Source organism: Schistocerca piceifrons, chromosome 1 (genome assembly GCF_021461385.2).
Source record: "Schistocerca piceifrons isolate TAMUIC-IGC-003096 chromosome 1, iqSchPice1.1, whole genome shotgun sequence".
Lineage (NCBI taxonomy): Eukaryota > Metazoa > Arthropoda > Insecta > Orthoptera > Acrididae > Schistocerca > Schistocerca piceifrons.
In genome coordinates this window covers 246,832,300-246,850,524 of record NC_060138.1, presented here as the reverse complement: position 1 = coordinate 246,850,524, position 18,225 = coordinate 246,832,300, and the positions used below count along the sequence as shown (strand labels likewise).

General features: G+C 38.0%; 1 protein-coding gene across 1 annotated transcript; it reads left to right on the top strand.

Annotated features, from left to right (window-relative positions):
• The first annotated feature begins 615 nt into the window (after window positions 1–615).
• Window positions 616–17,350, top strand: LOC124784307 (6-phosphogluconolactonase). Its single transcript, XM_047254091.1, has 4 exons — window positions 616–895; window positions 997–1,197; window positions 4,593–4,876; window positions 15,095–17,350. The coding sequence occupies exons 1-4, from the start codon at window positions 769–771 to the stop codon at window positions 15,203–15,205; spliced, it is 723 nt and encodes a 240-aa protein (XP_047110047.1). The 5' UTR covers window positions 616–768; the 3' UTR covers window positions 15,206–17,350.
• The last annotated feature ends 875 nt before the right edge of the window (window positions 17,351–18,225 follow it).

The window sequence follows — 18,225 nt, the reverse complement described above, 5'->3', positions numbered from 1 at the left end:
TACACGTGTTGGAAGCTTATACCCACTTAGGTACTTACATTTACCTTTTCCATATCTGTGACTATGTGATGTTCAGACAGGAATAGTAAATCTATTACATTTTCAGTTTTTAAATCTTCCAAACAAACAAAAACCTCATCTACTTTGTTTTTTAATCCATATACATTATGATACAATATACTAATCTGTTTGTTTCAATGTTTTTGAATTTGTGTTTTGTCTTCGTGTATGTAACAATGTTAGTTCTACATGAGTAAGATGCTACAATGTAATCTTTCGTACCTAACACCTCTAACCCTGTGGCTGTAAAGTGCTCCGTTATGCATAGGATGTCTATCCTTTCAGAGCTCTTTAAATTTTCCAATACTGAACCGTGTTACGAAGAACTGCTTCACACATTCAACTTGCTTCATTTCCACGCTTGTTTGTTATCTCTGCCCCTACACGATTATTAGTAACGGGAATGACAAATTTAATGGACGGCACAAAATCATTACATGTATTTTTATTGGATTGATGTTTAAAGACAGATTACCATTCATGGACAGTTAGGACTTGAGAATTTTTTTATCTTATGTAGTTTAAAGGTCATCCATGTCAATGACTTATAAGCTCTCTGCTGATTGCAGCAGTAGTGATAGTGTCGTCTGGTCTGTGCCGGCAGAGAAGTGGCGTAACGCAGGGCGGTTGGATTCTAACGTCAGTGAAGTGTTGCTGATTTGTCTGTGAAAGTTGATGAAGTGTACTTAAAGTCGCGTGATTATTAAAATGTCACCGAAAGAAGTAAAAATAGTCCCAAGTGAAGAAGAAGTAATCAAAACACTCTGTGAATTAATTCAAGACATTGCCAGAACGGCGATACAGCGAGACGATGTTTTCAAAGTTGGATTGTCAGGTTATGATCAGACAAAATTTAGGAATATTACATACAAGATTCCATGCTTCGTCAGACGAATCACATGAAAACACGTAATGAAGTTTGTTTTGTGTATCTAGGTGGATCTCTTACAAAATTCCTTACGGTTGGTCTCCCGAAAATTGAAACAGATTGGGCGAAGTGGAGACTATTTTTTTGTGACGAGAGGGTTGTGCCTGTTGAGAGCGCGGATTCAACTTATGGGGTTTACAAGAGTTCTCTAATTGGGACCGTACCTCTTACCGAGGAGCAGTTCATCAAAATCGATCCACACTTAACAGGTACCCTTTTGATTTTGATTACGTCAGTGACGCGATCAATCAATGTGCTAATTAATATGATGAAATGTTTCTCTAATAAGTAATAGCTGTATTGTTCTGTATAGCCAGTTTTACAGTAATCTACACTGCCTACAACATTTATTTAAGCTGCTGCTGTTAAAAAAGTAATAGGTGCGATAAACTAAATTAATTTTAATAACCCGTTTTATTTTTTTCTATGTCCTGCTGTGTTTTTTTCCGTCCCTATTTGTCCTAAATTATAGTCGGTACACAGGAGCAACTTTAAGGAGTTTAAAACGCACTTATCCACAAATAACTGTAATCACAAGATGAATTTAGAAACACTGTATTACATAACAGAGAAACATTCAGATATTTTTGTGTATGTTAAGCACACAGTCATGTACAATAAAGTGTACAACGGGAAACAGGGCATACCATAAGCTTTGATAAATACTTTCCTTCTCTATGAAATATTTATGTGCAATATCCATCTCATGTTGAATGTGTTGTATCAAAAGCGTGTTGCTGTATTCATCTAAAAATTTACAAGTTCACATGCATAAACTGTGAGGTATTTGCCTAATACTGTAACACAAAATACATTTGCAGCTCTCACATTTGGAACTGTGAAAAAAGTACCACTAGTTTCACATTCCCTAAAGTGAATGTGAGTTGTTTGTTTGAGCAGTATTTTTAGGTATGATTTTCCATCAGAGGAGTTTGTTGAACTTGAATTCATCAGATAACACTGCATTGTATTGCAATCTGTAGGCAAGTTTGTAAAATGTCTCCTCATGACTCTCAGTGAACACTATTCTGCAATTACTTTATTTGAATACATGAAATTGTTTGTTAACAATACAACATTATAACTTGGCTCGTGTAAGCTCCCTTTTAATAGATGACATTGAGTGTTAGAATTGGCTTGTGGGATGCAGTCAAGAAAGGACCCTTTCCAACTTCGGTGTAGGTGCCCCAGTTAAATGATTAAAAGTTGTAGATAGCCTTCAATGCTTTCTCTCCACCAAGTTTTGTGAACACTTCCCCTTGCAATATTCTATTCTCCTTCAGTCTTGTTCATTGTAACACTTTCTTTTAGGTGTCAAACTAAGTTTGTTTTCATTATTATGCTTTCTCTGAGAATCAGATTTGAATAAAAGCTGAAAGATTATTAAGTTAAATTCATGTTGCTAATAATAATAAATTTGCATGGGAATGTCAAACAAAATAACTGTATTATATTTATCCAATTAGTACTTACGTTTAAGTGATGTTCAAATGTGTCCAACCAAACTTTACATTTGAGTATCTCTAAATGCGCACAAGGACTTGACGAAGGACGACCTGTGCTCTTTTCTCCATAACCTCAACACCTATTACCAAATCCGCTTCACCTGGTTCCTCTCAACTAATTGAGCCACCTTCCTTGATATCAATCTCTACCTCTCAAATGGCTCCATAAAAATGTCTGTCCATATTGAGTGCACAAAGTTCTAGTGGTGCCTCTACTTTGACAGGTGTCATCCATTCCATGTGAAAAATTCTCTTCCTTTCTGTCTAGCCATCCATGGATGCTGCAACTGCAGTGGAAAGCAGAAGTTGTCAAAATATACCAATAACCTTACCAGAGTCTTTCCCATTAGACAATTTCCTCTCTAGCTCAATCATAAACAAATCTATTGTGGCATGTGCTCCTCAAACACCAGTAAATCTGTTAACCAGCCACCGTCCAGCACTACTCTGACGATCCAGTATCACCATGGCCTTGAAAGCTCAACTACATCCTCCACCAGGGCTTTGATTACCTCTCATCATGCCTCAAGATGAGTGACATCCTATCCACATCACCTACAGAATATCCTTGTCCATCCCTGTCCAATCCTATTCTCAAACCTTCATGGGTCATTTACCTTGTGGTCAGTGCAAGTGCAAGACCTGTCCCATAAGCTTACCCACCACTTCCTATTGCAGTCGTCACAGGCATTTCCTACCCAATAAAAGGCAAGTCCATGTGTGAAAGCAGCTATGTCATATTGCAGTTACCCTGCAACTAATGTACAGCATTCTATGTGGGCATGACAAATAACCAACTCTGCTCACATGAATGGCCACCACCAGACTGTGGCAAACTTAAAACTTGACAATCCAATTGCTGAACATGCTGCATGTCACAACACAAATGACTTAAACAACTGTTCACTATACCCGGCCCACAATTCCCCTGGCCTAAACCTCTGTTGACCTGTTTCCGCTACAGCTCCAGTTGGTGGGAAGCCATAGCACTGAATGGTTGTGTTGTTACACTGTAATGTATGAAACCTTGTGCAGTCAATGTGACTTGAGCAACATGCAGTCATTGAATTCTTGACAGCAGATGATGTCACCCTAAAGGAAATTTATCAGAGAATGAGAGCAGTTTATGGTGATTGTGTTGATGTGAATACTGTGCATCGTTGGGCAAGTAAGTTTAAAGACATTGAGGTCGGAACATCTGACCTGCGTGACAAACAGAGTTGGATGTCCTGTGACAGCAACCACCAAGTTTCACAAGCAAAATGTTGACAGATTGAACCAGGACGATTGTCGTATCACTCAGAGAGAAATTGCAAGCACAGTCGGCATTTCACAAGAACGTGTGGGTCACGTTATTACTTTGCTTGGCTATCAGAAGATCTGTGCACAATGCATACCCCGGATGCTGACTCCTGAAATGACAGTACACAGACTTGAAATTTGCCAGGAACTCCTCTCGCGTTACAAGAATGAAGGTGACACCTTTCTACATTCAATCACGGGACATCATTATGCTTCTGATGAAGACGTTGAGAGTTCTGTGAAACTGTGGTTGCGGTAAACTGCAGTTCTTCTGTGACTGCTTCAGAAGACTTGTTCATCGTTGGCAGAAATGTGTCCAATGGGCTGGAAAGTATGTGGAAAAGTGAATATTGGTAATTAAAGATCACATTCTAAGGATTATTTCTGCATTTGATTTATTAAAATATTCCCATCCAAACCCAATTAATGAAGGTGGAGGCATTACTTTCCATTCAACCTTTGTATTTGACTCTGGGCTCTTAACTTAATTGAGCAGAACCTTTGCACAACACTACACGAGACTCTGTTTAAGGCCTACTTTTTGCAGTATAGAATTTGGAAACAAAACTGCAGTTCTTTAATATTCTTAAGTGTTCTATGGGCAACTTGATTTTGTAGTGTTCTAAAATAACTTTACCAAAGACATCAGTTTTTCTCTGTTCCAAACTTGCTGGATGATTATTTGTACGTGTATTGATTAGTATTTTATGTGGTTTAAAAATGCCAAAGATAATTCATGTTCTGAAGTATTTGTGTACTTGGAATTTATAGAAGCTTTCTTCTCTTTTCCCATCCAGCTGAGGAAGCAGCAAAAGACTACATTCAAAAAATGGCAGTGCATTTTCCTCCAGATTCACTACCTAGGTTTCATTTGTTGTTGCTTGGAATGGGACCAGATGGGCACACATGCTCACTTTTTCCTGATCACAGACTTCTGGAGGAAACCTCAGTGTGGGTGGCACCCATAACTAATTCACCTAAACCACCAGCCTCAAGAATTACTTTAACATTTCCTGTGGTGAACAATGCAGAGTGCTGCATTTTTGCCCTTACTGGTGCTGGCAAAGCAGACATTGTCAAGGTATGACAACTTCTCACTCATCTCTTCATATTTTTTAAAATACTAATCGAACTTAATAGAATTTTTTGGTTTGAAATAATAATAATAATAATAATAATAATAATAATAATTGTATTAAAACTGTTCTGTGTCTGTGTGTGTGTCTGTGTGTGTCTGTGTGTGTGTGTGTTTAATAGTGTGGATGAAATATTATTTGAATAATGGTAAGAAAAGTAGGGTCGACAGAAGCGTCCGATCCCAAGCGTCGGCTTTGACCCGTGACGTAAGGGTGTTGTGTGTGACGTCATGACGGTGCGGTTTGTGAGTGTGGCGTGTTTGTAGATGTCGTCGTGTTGTGGTTTGTTGTGCTCTCTGGTGGTATGTTCAGGGTTTTCGTTTGTGTGGTGTAATGGATTCAGTTTGCTTTTGCCCATTATCAAGAATTGTTAGAATGTCGGCTGTGTTTGTAGTGGAATTCGTTTCAGTGGGTTAACGATTTTGTGTGAAGGTTAATTTAGTGTTGTTCACTGTACGTCGTGCGGTAATTTTAGTAAAATTAATCGGCTGTTGTTTTTGTTCAGGAACGGATATGACGGATAAAACTAACACTGCGCAGGTCAAGGGAAGTGTTCGATCCCAATGTGTGGCTGTGTATGTTGGTATTGGTATCGGGAGATGTTTTTGAGCTATATAAGCCAAGGGAAGTGTTTGATTCTAATTTATGGGATCGGAAGCTGCTGTTGAGCTATATAGATCAAGGGAAGTATCCGATTCCAGATGATATTGTGTTTAGTGGTATTTGGGGAGTTTTGTGATGTCGGTGTTTTTCGTCATTTTGTGTGGTTTTGTGTGTGGGAGGGTGTCTAAATTTGTTTATATTTAGTTTGCCCACACCCAAAAACACCCCATTTCCCGCGTTTGTCCCGTTAGTGTCGTTAGGCTTTTTTTGGAAAGTGTGTGTGGTTGTTTTTCGATGTATTTTCGTCCTTATAATGTGTGCGTACCGACTTTATATGCGCCATATTGGAATCGTGGTTTATGGTAGTTTCCGCCATATTTGTGACGTCATGGGTCAAAGCAGACGGGCGGGATCGGACGCTTCCGTATTTCCGAAAAGTACCATTTTCTGTTATTGTTAAACTGTTGTTAGAGGGACAAATGAGGAGCCTGTTTGCATCTTTCCCCCACCATTGCAATTTTGCTGTAGGCCTCAGTTGACAGAATTCTGATATCTTGGAAGCCACACCTCCATTCTGAAATATGAGAGAGCAATTTTGTTTGCAGCCGAAGCAAGCACTACATTGCCTCATAAACCCTGTAAATGGTCAGTGTTCGTTCGGTCACATTGCTTTAACTGAGCAAGTAACACGCATTTGCGATTGGGTGAATGCATGTTGGTGTCAGTTAAACATGGAAGAGGGGGGGGAAAAAAACGCAAAAGAATTTCAGTTCTGTTTCTTTCTGACACTTCAACTGCTCTGCCATATAGTTTCCACCTTATACCTAGATCAGTGCATGGCAGTGGTTCTCAAATTGTGGGAAGCGGCCCCCTAGGGGATGCGAATGGCATGCAAGGGAGGCCGCCGTGTAGTAAATAAACATTTATTAGTCACAGACAATTATGTTTATCTTTTTCTTCAAATAAAGACTGAACTGAATTCCACCCAATGTCAGTGTTATTCCAGGCACCACTAACGATCATGAAACCGTGGTTATATTTTTAGCATTGTTTTAAATGATCAGAAGAGCTGGATCACATCAGTCATCTACAGAATTGCACACATCGACTGCACTGTGACGGAATTCCTAGCTAATGCGCACAGTGAGAGCTTTGGCTTGCGCATCTCGACGCCCTCTTACAGTCTTTCAGCTGTTACAAGGAAGACTTCACTGCAGTACAAATTGTTTCCTGGTTAGTGACAGACATCAACTGGCGGAGGGGAGGGAGATACTACAGAAGCTAAAATTAGTAGGTATGATGTGAACTGTTTGTTTCTCGGCTTCCTGAAAACTCCAGCCAGTGGTGAAAAATGACCACAGTGTGTAATTTGTTTAACAGTCTTAGCTGCTGATAGAATTAAGCCTAACAAGTTACAGAGAAATCTTTAAACAAAACATCCTGAATTAGTGGAAAAACTAAATGTTTTATTGTCTACACAGAAGAACTTCACCAAGATGACGAATGTGACTTCTAAAGCCCTTTTTGCCTTTTACCAGATTCTGCATGGGAATACAAATTGTGGGAAACCACACACAGGTACGGAGACTCTAATGTTACCGGCAGCAATTTATATAGTATCAACAAAATTTGGTGACTCATTTGCTCAACAGTTGAAAAATATTCATATGTCTAGTGACACAGTGCATAGATGAATTTCAGAAATTTCTGATTATTTATTTGAGTAGGTTATCAATAAACAAACTTACTCTTGAAGTGGAGTAAGCTACTGACATTCACAAAGGTGCTCATTTAGTTCTTATGTCAGTTCCATTGATGAATTTGACATGGTCAGTAGTTTCTTTTACCAAAACGGGATATCGTGAAATAGGTGCATTGGGCCAGTAAATAACTTATCCCACCCATTCAGTTAATCTTATTAAGGCAAAATCTATAAATTCAATGCTTTTTAAAGTACTGTGTGTGGAGATGGATTATTATTACTTCGCTTGACTTACTGACATCTTTGCAAAACTAAATATTCTTAACACCTCACTTCAAGGTAATCAGGCAACTTTATTATCTTTGATTTTAAAGTTGAGGGCATCCATGAATAAATTAGAGCTATGACAAAGCCCAATGGAAAGTGGCATGCTAAATTTGTTCTCTGCGTTAGTCATTGTTAGAGGACACAGGTAATCAAATGAAGATAGAAACTCACCTTCATCATCATCTTCCAGCAGTAAAAGTTCACTTCGAAAAGTATTTCAGTGATGATTTTGTTAAATTTTATTGGATTAACAGTCCATTAAAAAAAGCTCCTGGACCATGATGATGATGATGATGATGATGATGATGATGATGATGATGATGATTATTTTAGTTTGTTGGGCACTCTACTGCACGGTCATCGGCACCCGTACAAAGTCCCAATTTTGACACAGTCCAGTCTAGCCACTGTCGCAAATGGTGGTGGTGGTGAAATGATGACAACACAAACACCCAGTCCCCAGGCAGAGAAAGTCCCCAACCCGGCCGGGAATCAAAACCACCCCCCCCCCCCCCCCCATGAGCCAGAGGCAGCAAGACTAGCCGCTAGACCACGAGCTGCAGACTCCTGGACCGTCCTGTCTAAATATAAAAGAGCAAGAACAAGTTACTGATCGTACGTGTTACACTTCACTGAAGAGTAAATGTAATTAAGTGTTTTTGTTGGAGCATTGGATACATATTAGCAACGAATTCCCAAAACTGAGCCAGAATACAGTAAAGATGGTGATTCCTTTTGCCACAACATACCTGTGCATGACTAGCTTTTCAGCTGTAGCAGCCATGAAGCCAAACTTACATTTGAAGCTAAATGTAAGCAAAGAACTTTGAGTGGCTGTTTCTGCTATTACACAACATCTTCAGAAACTTTGTTTTCAAAAGCAAGCTCTTCTAGCACACTGGACTTTGTAATTTAAATTTTTAATGCTCTCGTGATATTAGTTTACTGAATTGTAGATATTGTTCATTTCATAGTTTTTGAATAAATAAAAATGTGATAAACCATTTAGTCCATATTTTCATCATCATAATCCATGTAGATTTCGCTTTTGTTATGTAAAACCCTTCTAAATTGAATTTGGCAAAACAGAGAATAAGGCAAAGAAAATATAAAAAATTAATATTTTCATAAATAAAATAGTCGGGGGGGAGGGGGGGGGGGGGAGATGGGCAGAGGAAGAAAGTTGGGAGGACCACTGGTATACTAATAATATATATTTGCCAAACTGAGTGTGCTTCAGTTGCAATGTCAAAAGCTTTCATTCTGTTTCTCTAGCATTAAACTGCCATTTGCATATAACCCACAGGAGGTGGCTAACCTAATGGTACATTGTTAGTAGAAATTGGGTGACACCTCATGCAACTAAGAAACTACCAACAGTATTATGAAAAGAAAAGTTGCTACTCACCATATAGCAGAGATGCTGAGTCACATATGGGCACAACAAAAAGACTCCCACATTTTAAGCTTTTGGCCATTAAGGCCTCGTGTGTGTGTGTGTGTGTGTGTGTGTGTGTGTGTGTGTGTGTGTGTGACTCAGCATCTCCGCTATATGGGTGAGTAGCAACTTTCATTTCTATCCTGGATTTTCCATTGTTTAAGAAAAAACCAAGGTTAATATAATGTGCAGGGCAAGGATGTACAGACTTTGGACACCCATGCCCAAATTGGTAATAGATTCAGTATTCTAATTTGTGCCCAAAACAGATTATAAAAAGTTAGTTGATGTAATGAAATACCCTCATTATCAGTACTCATAAGTACTGATAAATGATGATAGTTCAACAGGTGTGTCTGTTTGCCATCTACAGAGCACAGGAACCAGTGGTTTTAAGGGCGAGTTCAGTAAGAAATTAAGTTTAAAAATTTGCAAAAATACTGTCTACATTGCTTTATGATTAAATACAACCTTCACCCAAGTTTCAGGAGTTACAAATTCAGATCTGATGTGGCAGTAGTTGAAACATGTTAGAAATATTGTTATAAATAACTAATTGTTAATAATGATTAGAGACCTGTTCTAAGAGTTTATTTCCACTATCAAGAAATTAACTGTAGGAATTTGTAAATCTTCTGTCATGTCACTATAACCCGTAGGATTTCAAAGTTTGGTAGGTCTCACCTAATTGCTGAGTGGTATTGTTGTTGTACGCAGACTTACCAAGTTTACCCCAGTACATTACGTCCATATACTAGTTTCTTAAAGTCTGTGTTGGGCTCGGTGGTCAAGTAGTAAGCTGCATTACTGGAAACGGAAGTTATGAGACATGATTGTGGTCGAGCCACAGAAAAATTTCTATCTGCCTTTACTCTTGTGGTGCATGACGTTCATTGCAGTAGACAGTTTTTAATGGACTATTTCAGTCAGTCATGAGGTTGCAAACACACGCAGGGCACAAGACCAAAGGGAGTGCCCCTTGCAATGAATTTTGTGCATTTGCAGCCTCAGAACTGGCTGAAAACACCAAAGAAGTGACCATTAACAGCTGTTCACTGTAGTGGATGCTATTTAGAGTTGTATTTCTTAGAAGTAGTTTTTTGGTCGAGATAACAAACTACAAAGAATTTTCAATGGAATGTCTACAGAAGTTTGTTAACCACAAGTAATAAGTATGTACTTTGCTTCATAGGGCAGACTCTCAAAAAAAATATTTTTGTGTAACCATCAAACTGATGACAGGCACTATAGATGTATTTCTGCAATGAGTACTTGTTTCCATCTTGACAGCTTTTTTTTTCCTGACAGTATCCTGGAGGTTAGCTTGGCCCCTCAGCTGTCACCTCAGCCCCACTCATCATCCTATACCCTCAAGAACCTATCTCGATTTCCCATATCTTAAGTATGTCCTAGAAGTTGTCAGCCTCTTGCTGATTGATCACCAAGAATATTTGTTGGTTGTTCTTTTCACTTTCCTTGTGTTTGCTTAGGTACACTATATTAAACTTGTTATGCTAACACATTTTGCAAGACATTGCCCACAATCAATCTTAGCCTTATAAATGCAGGCCCTTCATAGCCAGAAGAGTGTACTGGAGATTGCTACACATTCATGAGCAGTTAGTACCAGATTGACATTAATTCCATGTTACTGCTTGGAAATAAAACTTACTGCATTGTTACACGTGAAATATCTGGTTTTCTATGTCAATATTGACACTACACACACATTTCTGCCCATAGCTTGGATATATATACAGATTTTTTTTCAAAATGAATATATGGGTTTTAATGCTTTGTAGCACTTATTACATTGAAATTATAAATAATACACCAAATGAAAGATCAACTCAAACAGTTTTGTTTGTATACCTGGCGCAAATGGAAGAGTATGGAATGACCAAGAGTGACTGAAGAACATTTTGAACAAGTGAGTCTTTCACACATAGCCCCAAGAAATCAGCTTAGAAGGCTATTCGAGAATTAGCAGTTCCGTTAGAGACTTCAAAATGCTTGCACTAAGTCCTTATCATTTGCAGTTGTTACAAGTTGTAAAGTCTACAAACTACATTTTATGTGCCAACTTTTTGCAAACAAAATGTTGCTGCATGGCAGTGAAGATTTTTCTGAATTGTGTTGTCTTCAGTGATGAATCAACATTTCGCCTATAACCCAGGCAAATTAAGAAAAATGGAGCAGAAATTGATAAAGTTTTGAAACTTTGGGAAAACACTCTAAGGGATGTAGAAGTAAAAACAGAAAAGTTGCCTCCCCTATTGGGGAGCTTCTCCCTCCCCCACCCTTTAATATGATTTTTTTCGCTTTTTCGAGCTTTACGAAAAACATTTCATTTAACGAAGTTATCTCTATGGCAGAAAATATTTCCAGTGAAATTCTACTCAGAGGAGGTCAAATGTGTGGTCAAGCAAGGTAATTAGTTTGACTGCTAAAATTTGAAGGTAAAAAAAGTGAAATTTCTTTTAAAACAGACTCTTATTTATATGAAACAATTTTGCTATATAGTCTTTTTACTTCAGGTTTATGCAGCTTAAATTATTGGAATGAAAATCATTTTTCATAAAAATTAAAAATTACTGTAAAACTAATCAACAATTACTTTTGTTGTAATACAGGGTGTCCCAAAATAATGTATACGCTCTTTGAAACTGAACATCTCTTTAATGAAAGGGGTCAGAAATACAATTTTAGTGTTGTTAGGTGCCTCATGGTCTGACTTAAGGTGGTAAATGTTCAAACTGGTGTCCATCCATCGCAATGCAACGTTGATGACGACTTACGACTGAGCGACATGCCAACTTTATTGTTCCCAACGGAATAGCATCACAGGCTTGCTCCATTTGCTCTCTAAGATCATCCAGTGTGTGTGGTCTCGCAGTGTAAACTGTGTTCTTGAGAGTACCTCACAGACAATGGTCTAGAGGAGTTCTAATCTAGAAATCGAGCAGGATACTCCACACTCCCTCTTCGTCCTATCCATCTGGCAGGGAGTGTAAGATTGAGAAAAGCCCTCGCATCCAGGTGAAAGTGAGGTGGTGCCCCATCCTGTTGAAAGTATTAATCTTCATTTCCAAACACAACGGTAAGACCAGAAGTTATCATTTCCAACATTTCAGAGTACGAGTCGCCTGTGGCAGTGTTGTCAAAGAAGTAAGAGTTTCTCGTTTGCTGCGATAAATACATCACCTCCATTTGCTTACCTTACTCACATACACTTAAATTTTCCCCAAGAATCTCACTGCTATCAATTTCAGGTTCAAAGCAGCTTTCTGTACGTAGTATTATGTGAGCTTTACTGCTTTTCAAGAGCTCTTCAAATACTGGTACTTAGTTACAAATGCTTCGGCAGTTTACTGATAGGATTTTAACACTCTCACACTGGTAATTCTGGGTTTCCTTCAGCTACCATTATCTGGATTGGATGTAGTGCCTCCTAATCATGAAAATCTTGTGTGCATTCCAGACTCAGTTAGCTATCTGGGTAACAGCCTCTGATGTGTAGGTCACAGCAGATGCATTTGGAAGACCCTACAGTTCTCAAGCCCATGGCACAAGTCAAGGAAGTCTGAACCTAGCTTGACACAGAACCTTCGGATTCTCTGGTTCAGTCCTTTCACTCAACTCAGAACCAAATGTTGACAATCAATACTGGGAACAATGATACAGATTGTGAGCTTTGTTGAAACTCCATGTGCAAGGCTGGCCTTCTCAGCCTTCCCTGCCAGTCACTGGAATGACCCAAGAATAATTTAGGAGCCCAGGCAACAGGCATCACTTGTTCGAATGGGTGCCACAATCTGAGCTGGTAGCACCCTACTCCCTCAATAGCAAAGAGAATAGAGCTAGAAATATCAAGAGGGCCTACAGGATGACTTGGTACATAAAGGCAGCATGGAGAACACCTTCAGAGAGGAATGCAAAATTATGGGGAAGATTCTAAGCTCAAGACAGAACAGAAGATGGTCACACATTAAAGTCTTGGAAAACAACAGATAATTATTTAACTTCATGGCAGACATCCAAAAAAATACTATTAACATTTTATGGACATGTCCACAGTCTCCCAGGACATGTCCCCAGTCTTTTCCAGGAAATTTTTACATGTACACAATGACCAAAAGCTATAACCTGGGTTGAACAAGTCAAAAAAATATGTAGGAGCCCACATAAATTCCTTAGAAGTTTGACAGAAGCTCTTACACACAAAAAACTGACAGGTGCAGCCAAGAATGGAACTGGGAAGAAAACACGAACAAACTGCTTTCTTGGTGTAACGAGTGGCAGTGACCTAGTGTGTGAATAAATGCTGGATAAAATACATACATAGAACAGTCAGGACGATTAAGGCAGCATAGAAACCTGCTGCTCCTGTTCTTGAAAGCTAGTGAATTTTTTTTCATGACATAAGTGACAACTTCATGAGGTGATGGGAAGTAGGATCAACATGTTGGATCAGCTGTAGGGAGAACAACTGAAGTGCTCAGATTTATCAATAAAATATTCCACTCCAGAGAAGGTGACATTAAAGGTAGTTTTGTAACATACTCTTGACTACAGCTGAAGTGTTGTAATCCTTGTCAAGTTTGATAAATACAGAATATGAAAGGAATATGTGCTGCTACATTTGTTACCACCCAGTTCAATCTGTATTTGATCGTTAAAAGGACTCTTGGGGGATATTACATGAGAAGCTGTGAAAGAAAAGTGATGACATTAAAATATTGTACATCAAGCACTGGTGCAGGAGAATTGATTCTTCCTGTTCCTTTTCTGTGATGATTTCGCTAGGCAGTTGCCTCTCGGTTTGCGATTGCACGCAGTTCTGTGTCGCGGTCAATCTGTGAGACATCAAAACTAGATCGAGTTAGAGACCACCCGTTTAAATTTGTAAAATATTGTGACATAGAGCGAAAATAATTATCGTCACTAGTTTTTAGTTAAAATATTCAATAACCTGTGAAAAGGAGCCATTTTTGCAAAAGCATATGCAACATGCAAGTGCATGGAATCTTGTCTCTAGTAAGCCGGCCGGGGTGGGCGAGCGGTTCTAGGTGCTACAGTCTGGAACCACGCGACCGCTACGGTCGCAGGTTCGAATCCTGCCTCGGGCATGGGTGTGCATGATGTCCTTAGGTTAGTTAGGTTTAAGTAGTTCTAGGGGACTGCTGACCTCAGAAGTTAAGTCCCATAGTTCTCAGAGCCATTTGAATTTTTTTATTCTCTAGTAATAAATAAATAAATAAATCAGTCTGTATTTCAGCCGTGGTAGGGGGCTGGGAGACCACTTCAAGGGCACAAAAGTGTACTTTGTGAGGTTATCAACAAGACTTGCAGTACTGTAAAGTATCAAGTCAGAGAGGTGTCTTCTAAGAGTATTCCCAGGCAGACTAATCTATTCTTTAAACTAGCTGCCAGATTTTACTGATCCACTACTTCCAAAATTGATAGTTTCCCACTATCATGCAGTATATTAAAGCTAAAGAACATGGGGTAATGAAAAGCGTTTTTACTGTTATATGAAAGAAGTTCAGACATTTTAGTTGGTGGTATTTTACAATTCACTAATTTAATTTAGCCTTCACTTCTCAGTGAGGTTAAGGTTCAGCAGACATGACACATGATTCATGTTCCACATTGAACATTGAACTACAGGTTCCCTTTCATTAGGCTTACTGGGGTAGGTTAGGGACAACCAACTTGGCAGAGTGGCACCCAGTTGAACTAGGCCGTTGAGTGACATCAGATTATTACTACTACTACTACTACTACTACTACTACTACTACTACTACCACCACTACCACCACCACCACTATCGCCACCATCAATCACAAATAATTTTAAACAACATTAAAAAGTCTTCATACAATCAATATATCTTCAGGACCCAAGTAATAAAATTACTCTTGTTAGTTATAGTATGCAGTAAATGTGTATCACAATGGAGTTGTGTGAATAAATCTAATTCTGATACTCTGAAAGGAGTATTGATTCATTAAGCTTACTGTTGAGAAATCACTGAAGTAAATTACTTGTTTTTAATCTTCTGGATTCAAAATATAATCTTTATTTTGTAGCGTGTCCTGAAAGACGAAGAGCCTCTGCCAGCTGCTAGAGTGAAGCCAACAGATGGGAAGCTTTACTGGATTCTTGATAACAGTGCTGCTGCACATATAACGGATATGTGACTTAACAATGATGGTACACCCTGGTACTCGTGCTGTACTCAATTTGCTCACATCACCTATTTTGTAAAATGAGATAAACCAAAGGATGAACTGATATGACAAAGAAATGCAACTGAAACATGTCATGCAGAATTTTTTTAATAGTGTTGAGAGACTGGTGTAATTTTTGCCTATTGATATATAAGCTATTACTCACAGCTTGGGGGAGGAGGAGGTATGTGGTAAGTGCTTACTGTAGAAGTCTGTTCTATTAAGTTTTGTTTCATTTCAGAGAAATATGTGAAATTGCATTGACATCCAAAAACAGTCAGAAATTCAGCATATTGTTGAATGTCATTTGGGGAAATGCTTGAAATACATGAGGGCCCACTTATCTCAATACCTGTGATAGTTACATAAGAAGTAGCATTTATAACTTTAGTAAAGGAGTAACATTTTGACACATTACTGTGTTTTATACGATATCTCCATTCTTACTTTTTACCAACGTGTTAATTGTACTTTTCCGTGTGTGTGTGTGTGTGTGTGTGTGTGTGTGTGTGTGGTTTTTTTGAGAGACCAGCTTTGTGGCCATGATAAGACAACTGCTTCCAGGGTTACTGGAATGCTTTAAGAACACTTTATACCATATCAGCAGGCAGCATGAAAGTTCAGACGTACATTTAAGAATTTATATAAATCAGCTTGTTATATTAAAAGTATTTCAATTTTTCAGTCTGATTGACGGTAGAAGTGTCCTAAAAGTTAATGTTCCTTTTTGTAATAATGCATTTCCTCAGCTTTTTATAAATTTGTTATCTTCGTATGCAAGTGTAGATTTTCAGTTTTGTTCTTTGTCATCTAGTGAAGGAAATGGTGCTGTTTCGTTCTGTTTAACAGCATTAATACATTATCCACGAGATGGATTGTCTCTAACAAACAAAGATCTACATGTATTGAAAGACTGTGACATAAATAATTAGGAATATTATCTAGATAATGTCAGGTATAACATTTCTGTGCTTTTTCTTTTTGTACAGCTTTTGTGTGTGTGTGTGTGTGTGTGTGTGTGTGTGTGTGTGTGTGTGTGTGTGTGTGTAAAATTTTTCTGTATGGTAACACAAAGCAGGAAGCAAATAAGGTCAGTAAGCATGAGATTACTTTGTTGAGGGAAGGGGAACTTTTCAGTGTGTAAAGTAAAGTAAACAATATGATGTAGTTGCTTTCATAGTCAACTTGCTCGGTTATCATCACATAAACGGCAAGCATTTATTTTAAAATTTCCACAATGAAGTTTGCATATCATTCCTGTTGCTGGAAGGAACTGGACTGAGTTGTAGAAAAATCTCATGGACTATCCATTTCAGAGAGTATTGGAATACTTATTTTTTTCAGTCTCTGTTACCACAATGTGTTGTATAATTATCTGTTATGTGATCTCTGTGCCATTTCACTTTGTTCTCTCTCTCTCTCTCTCTCTCTCTCTCTCTCTCTCTCTCTCTCTCTCTCTCTCGACAAAACTTGGAGTTTGATATTAAGTAGCTTTTCGTATAGATTGTGAATGGTTTGGTGTAAAGTCATCTTTGTTGAATATGCTTGCATTTAATCTTCCACTACCGTTAGTGATATTAAGAGTTATTTTACCTGTTGTTTTTCTGTGAGAGAATTCAGTCTGACTTTGCAATAAAGTAAAAGCAGCCAAGTATGTACTGTTTCTTTTTTTAAATTTAGTGTCACAATATTATTTTTTCCAGAAATATTGTAGTACTGTATTTTTAAATAATGTTGTCTGCAGACAGTTACCAATATGTAATTCGTGTAACAGATATTGTTGTTTATGGTTTCAGTGAACTACAGTTCAAAATATTTTCTTACACACTACTAAATTCAGCTTTCATGTGCCATATTTTATGACAGAGATGCAGTATTTTTAATTTGTGTTCTGGATGTAGTAAACTGGTGATGTAACATAGCATGAAACTAATGTCATAAATCATTTGCTTTAGAGATAATACACATGTTGTATAGCCTGAAAATTTGTGGGCAAATGCTGCAGAACATGTCTCAGATTGTACTAGAATTGTGGTGTGGTGATTTAATGTTTACTTGTTGTATAGACTGTTCTTCATAATTTGTTCAACAATAAAACCAAGATTTTATAATTTATTTATTTTTTTATTCCTGTATAATATCTTCAAAGTGTCCACAATAGTTTCCTTTAGTCCCACCTCACACACTTACATATGAATATTACAAAGTTGTGGTGTTGGTATATGCTTCATAGAATCTTAACCCACAAAAAAATTATGTTAAAAAAGAAGTAATAAAGTACCTGTTAATTTTTTACAGCATGAATTCGCAGGAAACTGCAAAGCAAATAACATATAAGTATCCATATCACTAAACTTGGAAGTAATACATTTGTTTCATTGCAGTAATTGAAATTGCGACAATATATTTGCACCTCAAACAGTAACAGTCTTTTTCAACAAACACCTCACTTTACTCACTGCTATCCACCAGGAAGAAAGCAGATTCCTTGTTCAAAACCATGGCAGTGTGTGAAGATGTACTTGTTTGCCTCATAACAGCTCTCTAACTTTCAAATTTCAAATCAGTTCAATACTGACATACACAATCAGTAGTGTGATTGCTCTTGGACTCTCGGTCTGCAGCAGTGACTCTACTTTTGTGATTAGTTGTGTTGAGCTAGATTATTGCATATAGCAATATGGAAATGAATTTGTGATAGGTCAGCCTGCTAACATTTAGTTGGCTGGCAGTACAATTCATACTCGTACACCATGCTTTTCTTCCCTCAAACATTATACTACAAATGTACAGTTCAACATTATAATGTGTTTTAATGTGATATGTTGAATAGTTGGAGAAACAACTCCACACTCATCAGAGGCCAGCTAAAAGGTTCTTTTTCAGTATTAATAGAATCTTCCGTCGGTTCTTGGTAGAACAACATTACAATAATAAACGAAAAGCACCAGTCTGCTTATGTTCTACAATATTGTAGAACAAAAGCAAAC

Excerpts from the sequence above, each read along its gene's own strand:
- LOC124784307 (XM_047254091.1), top strand. The coding sequence starts at position 769 with ATGTCACCGAAAGAAGTAAAAATAGTCCCAAGTGAAGAAGAAGTAATC. Across the intron at positions 896-996 it reads TTTCAAAGTTGGATTGTCAG|GTGGATCTCTTACAAAATTC; the intron begins GTTATGATCAGA and ends TTGTGTATCTAG. Across the intron at positions 4,877-15,094 it reads GCAAAGCAGACATTGTCAAG|CGTGTCCTGAAAGACGAAGA; the intron begins GTATGACAACTT and ends TTTATTTTGTAG.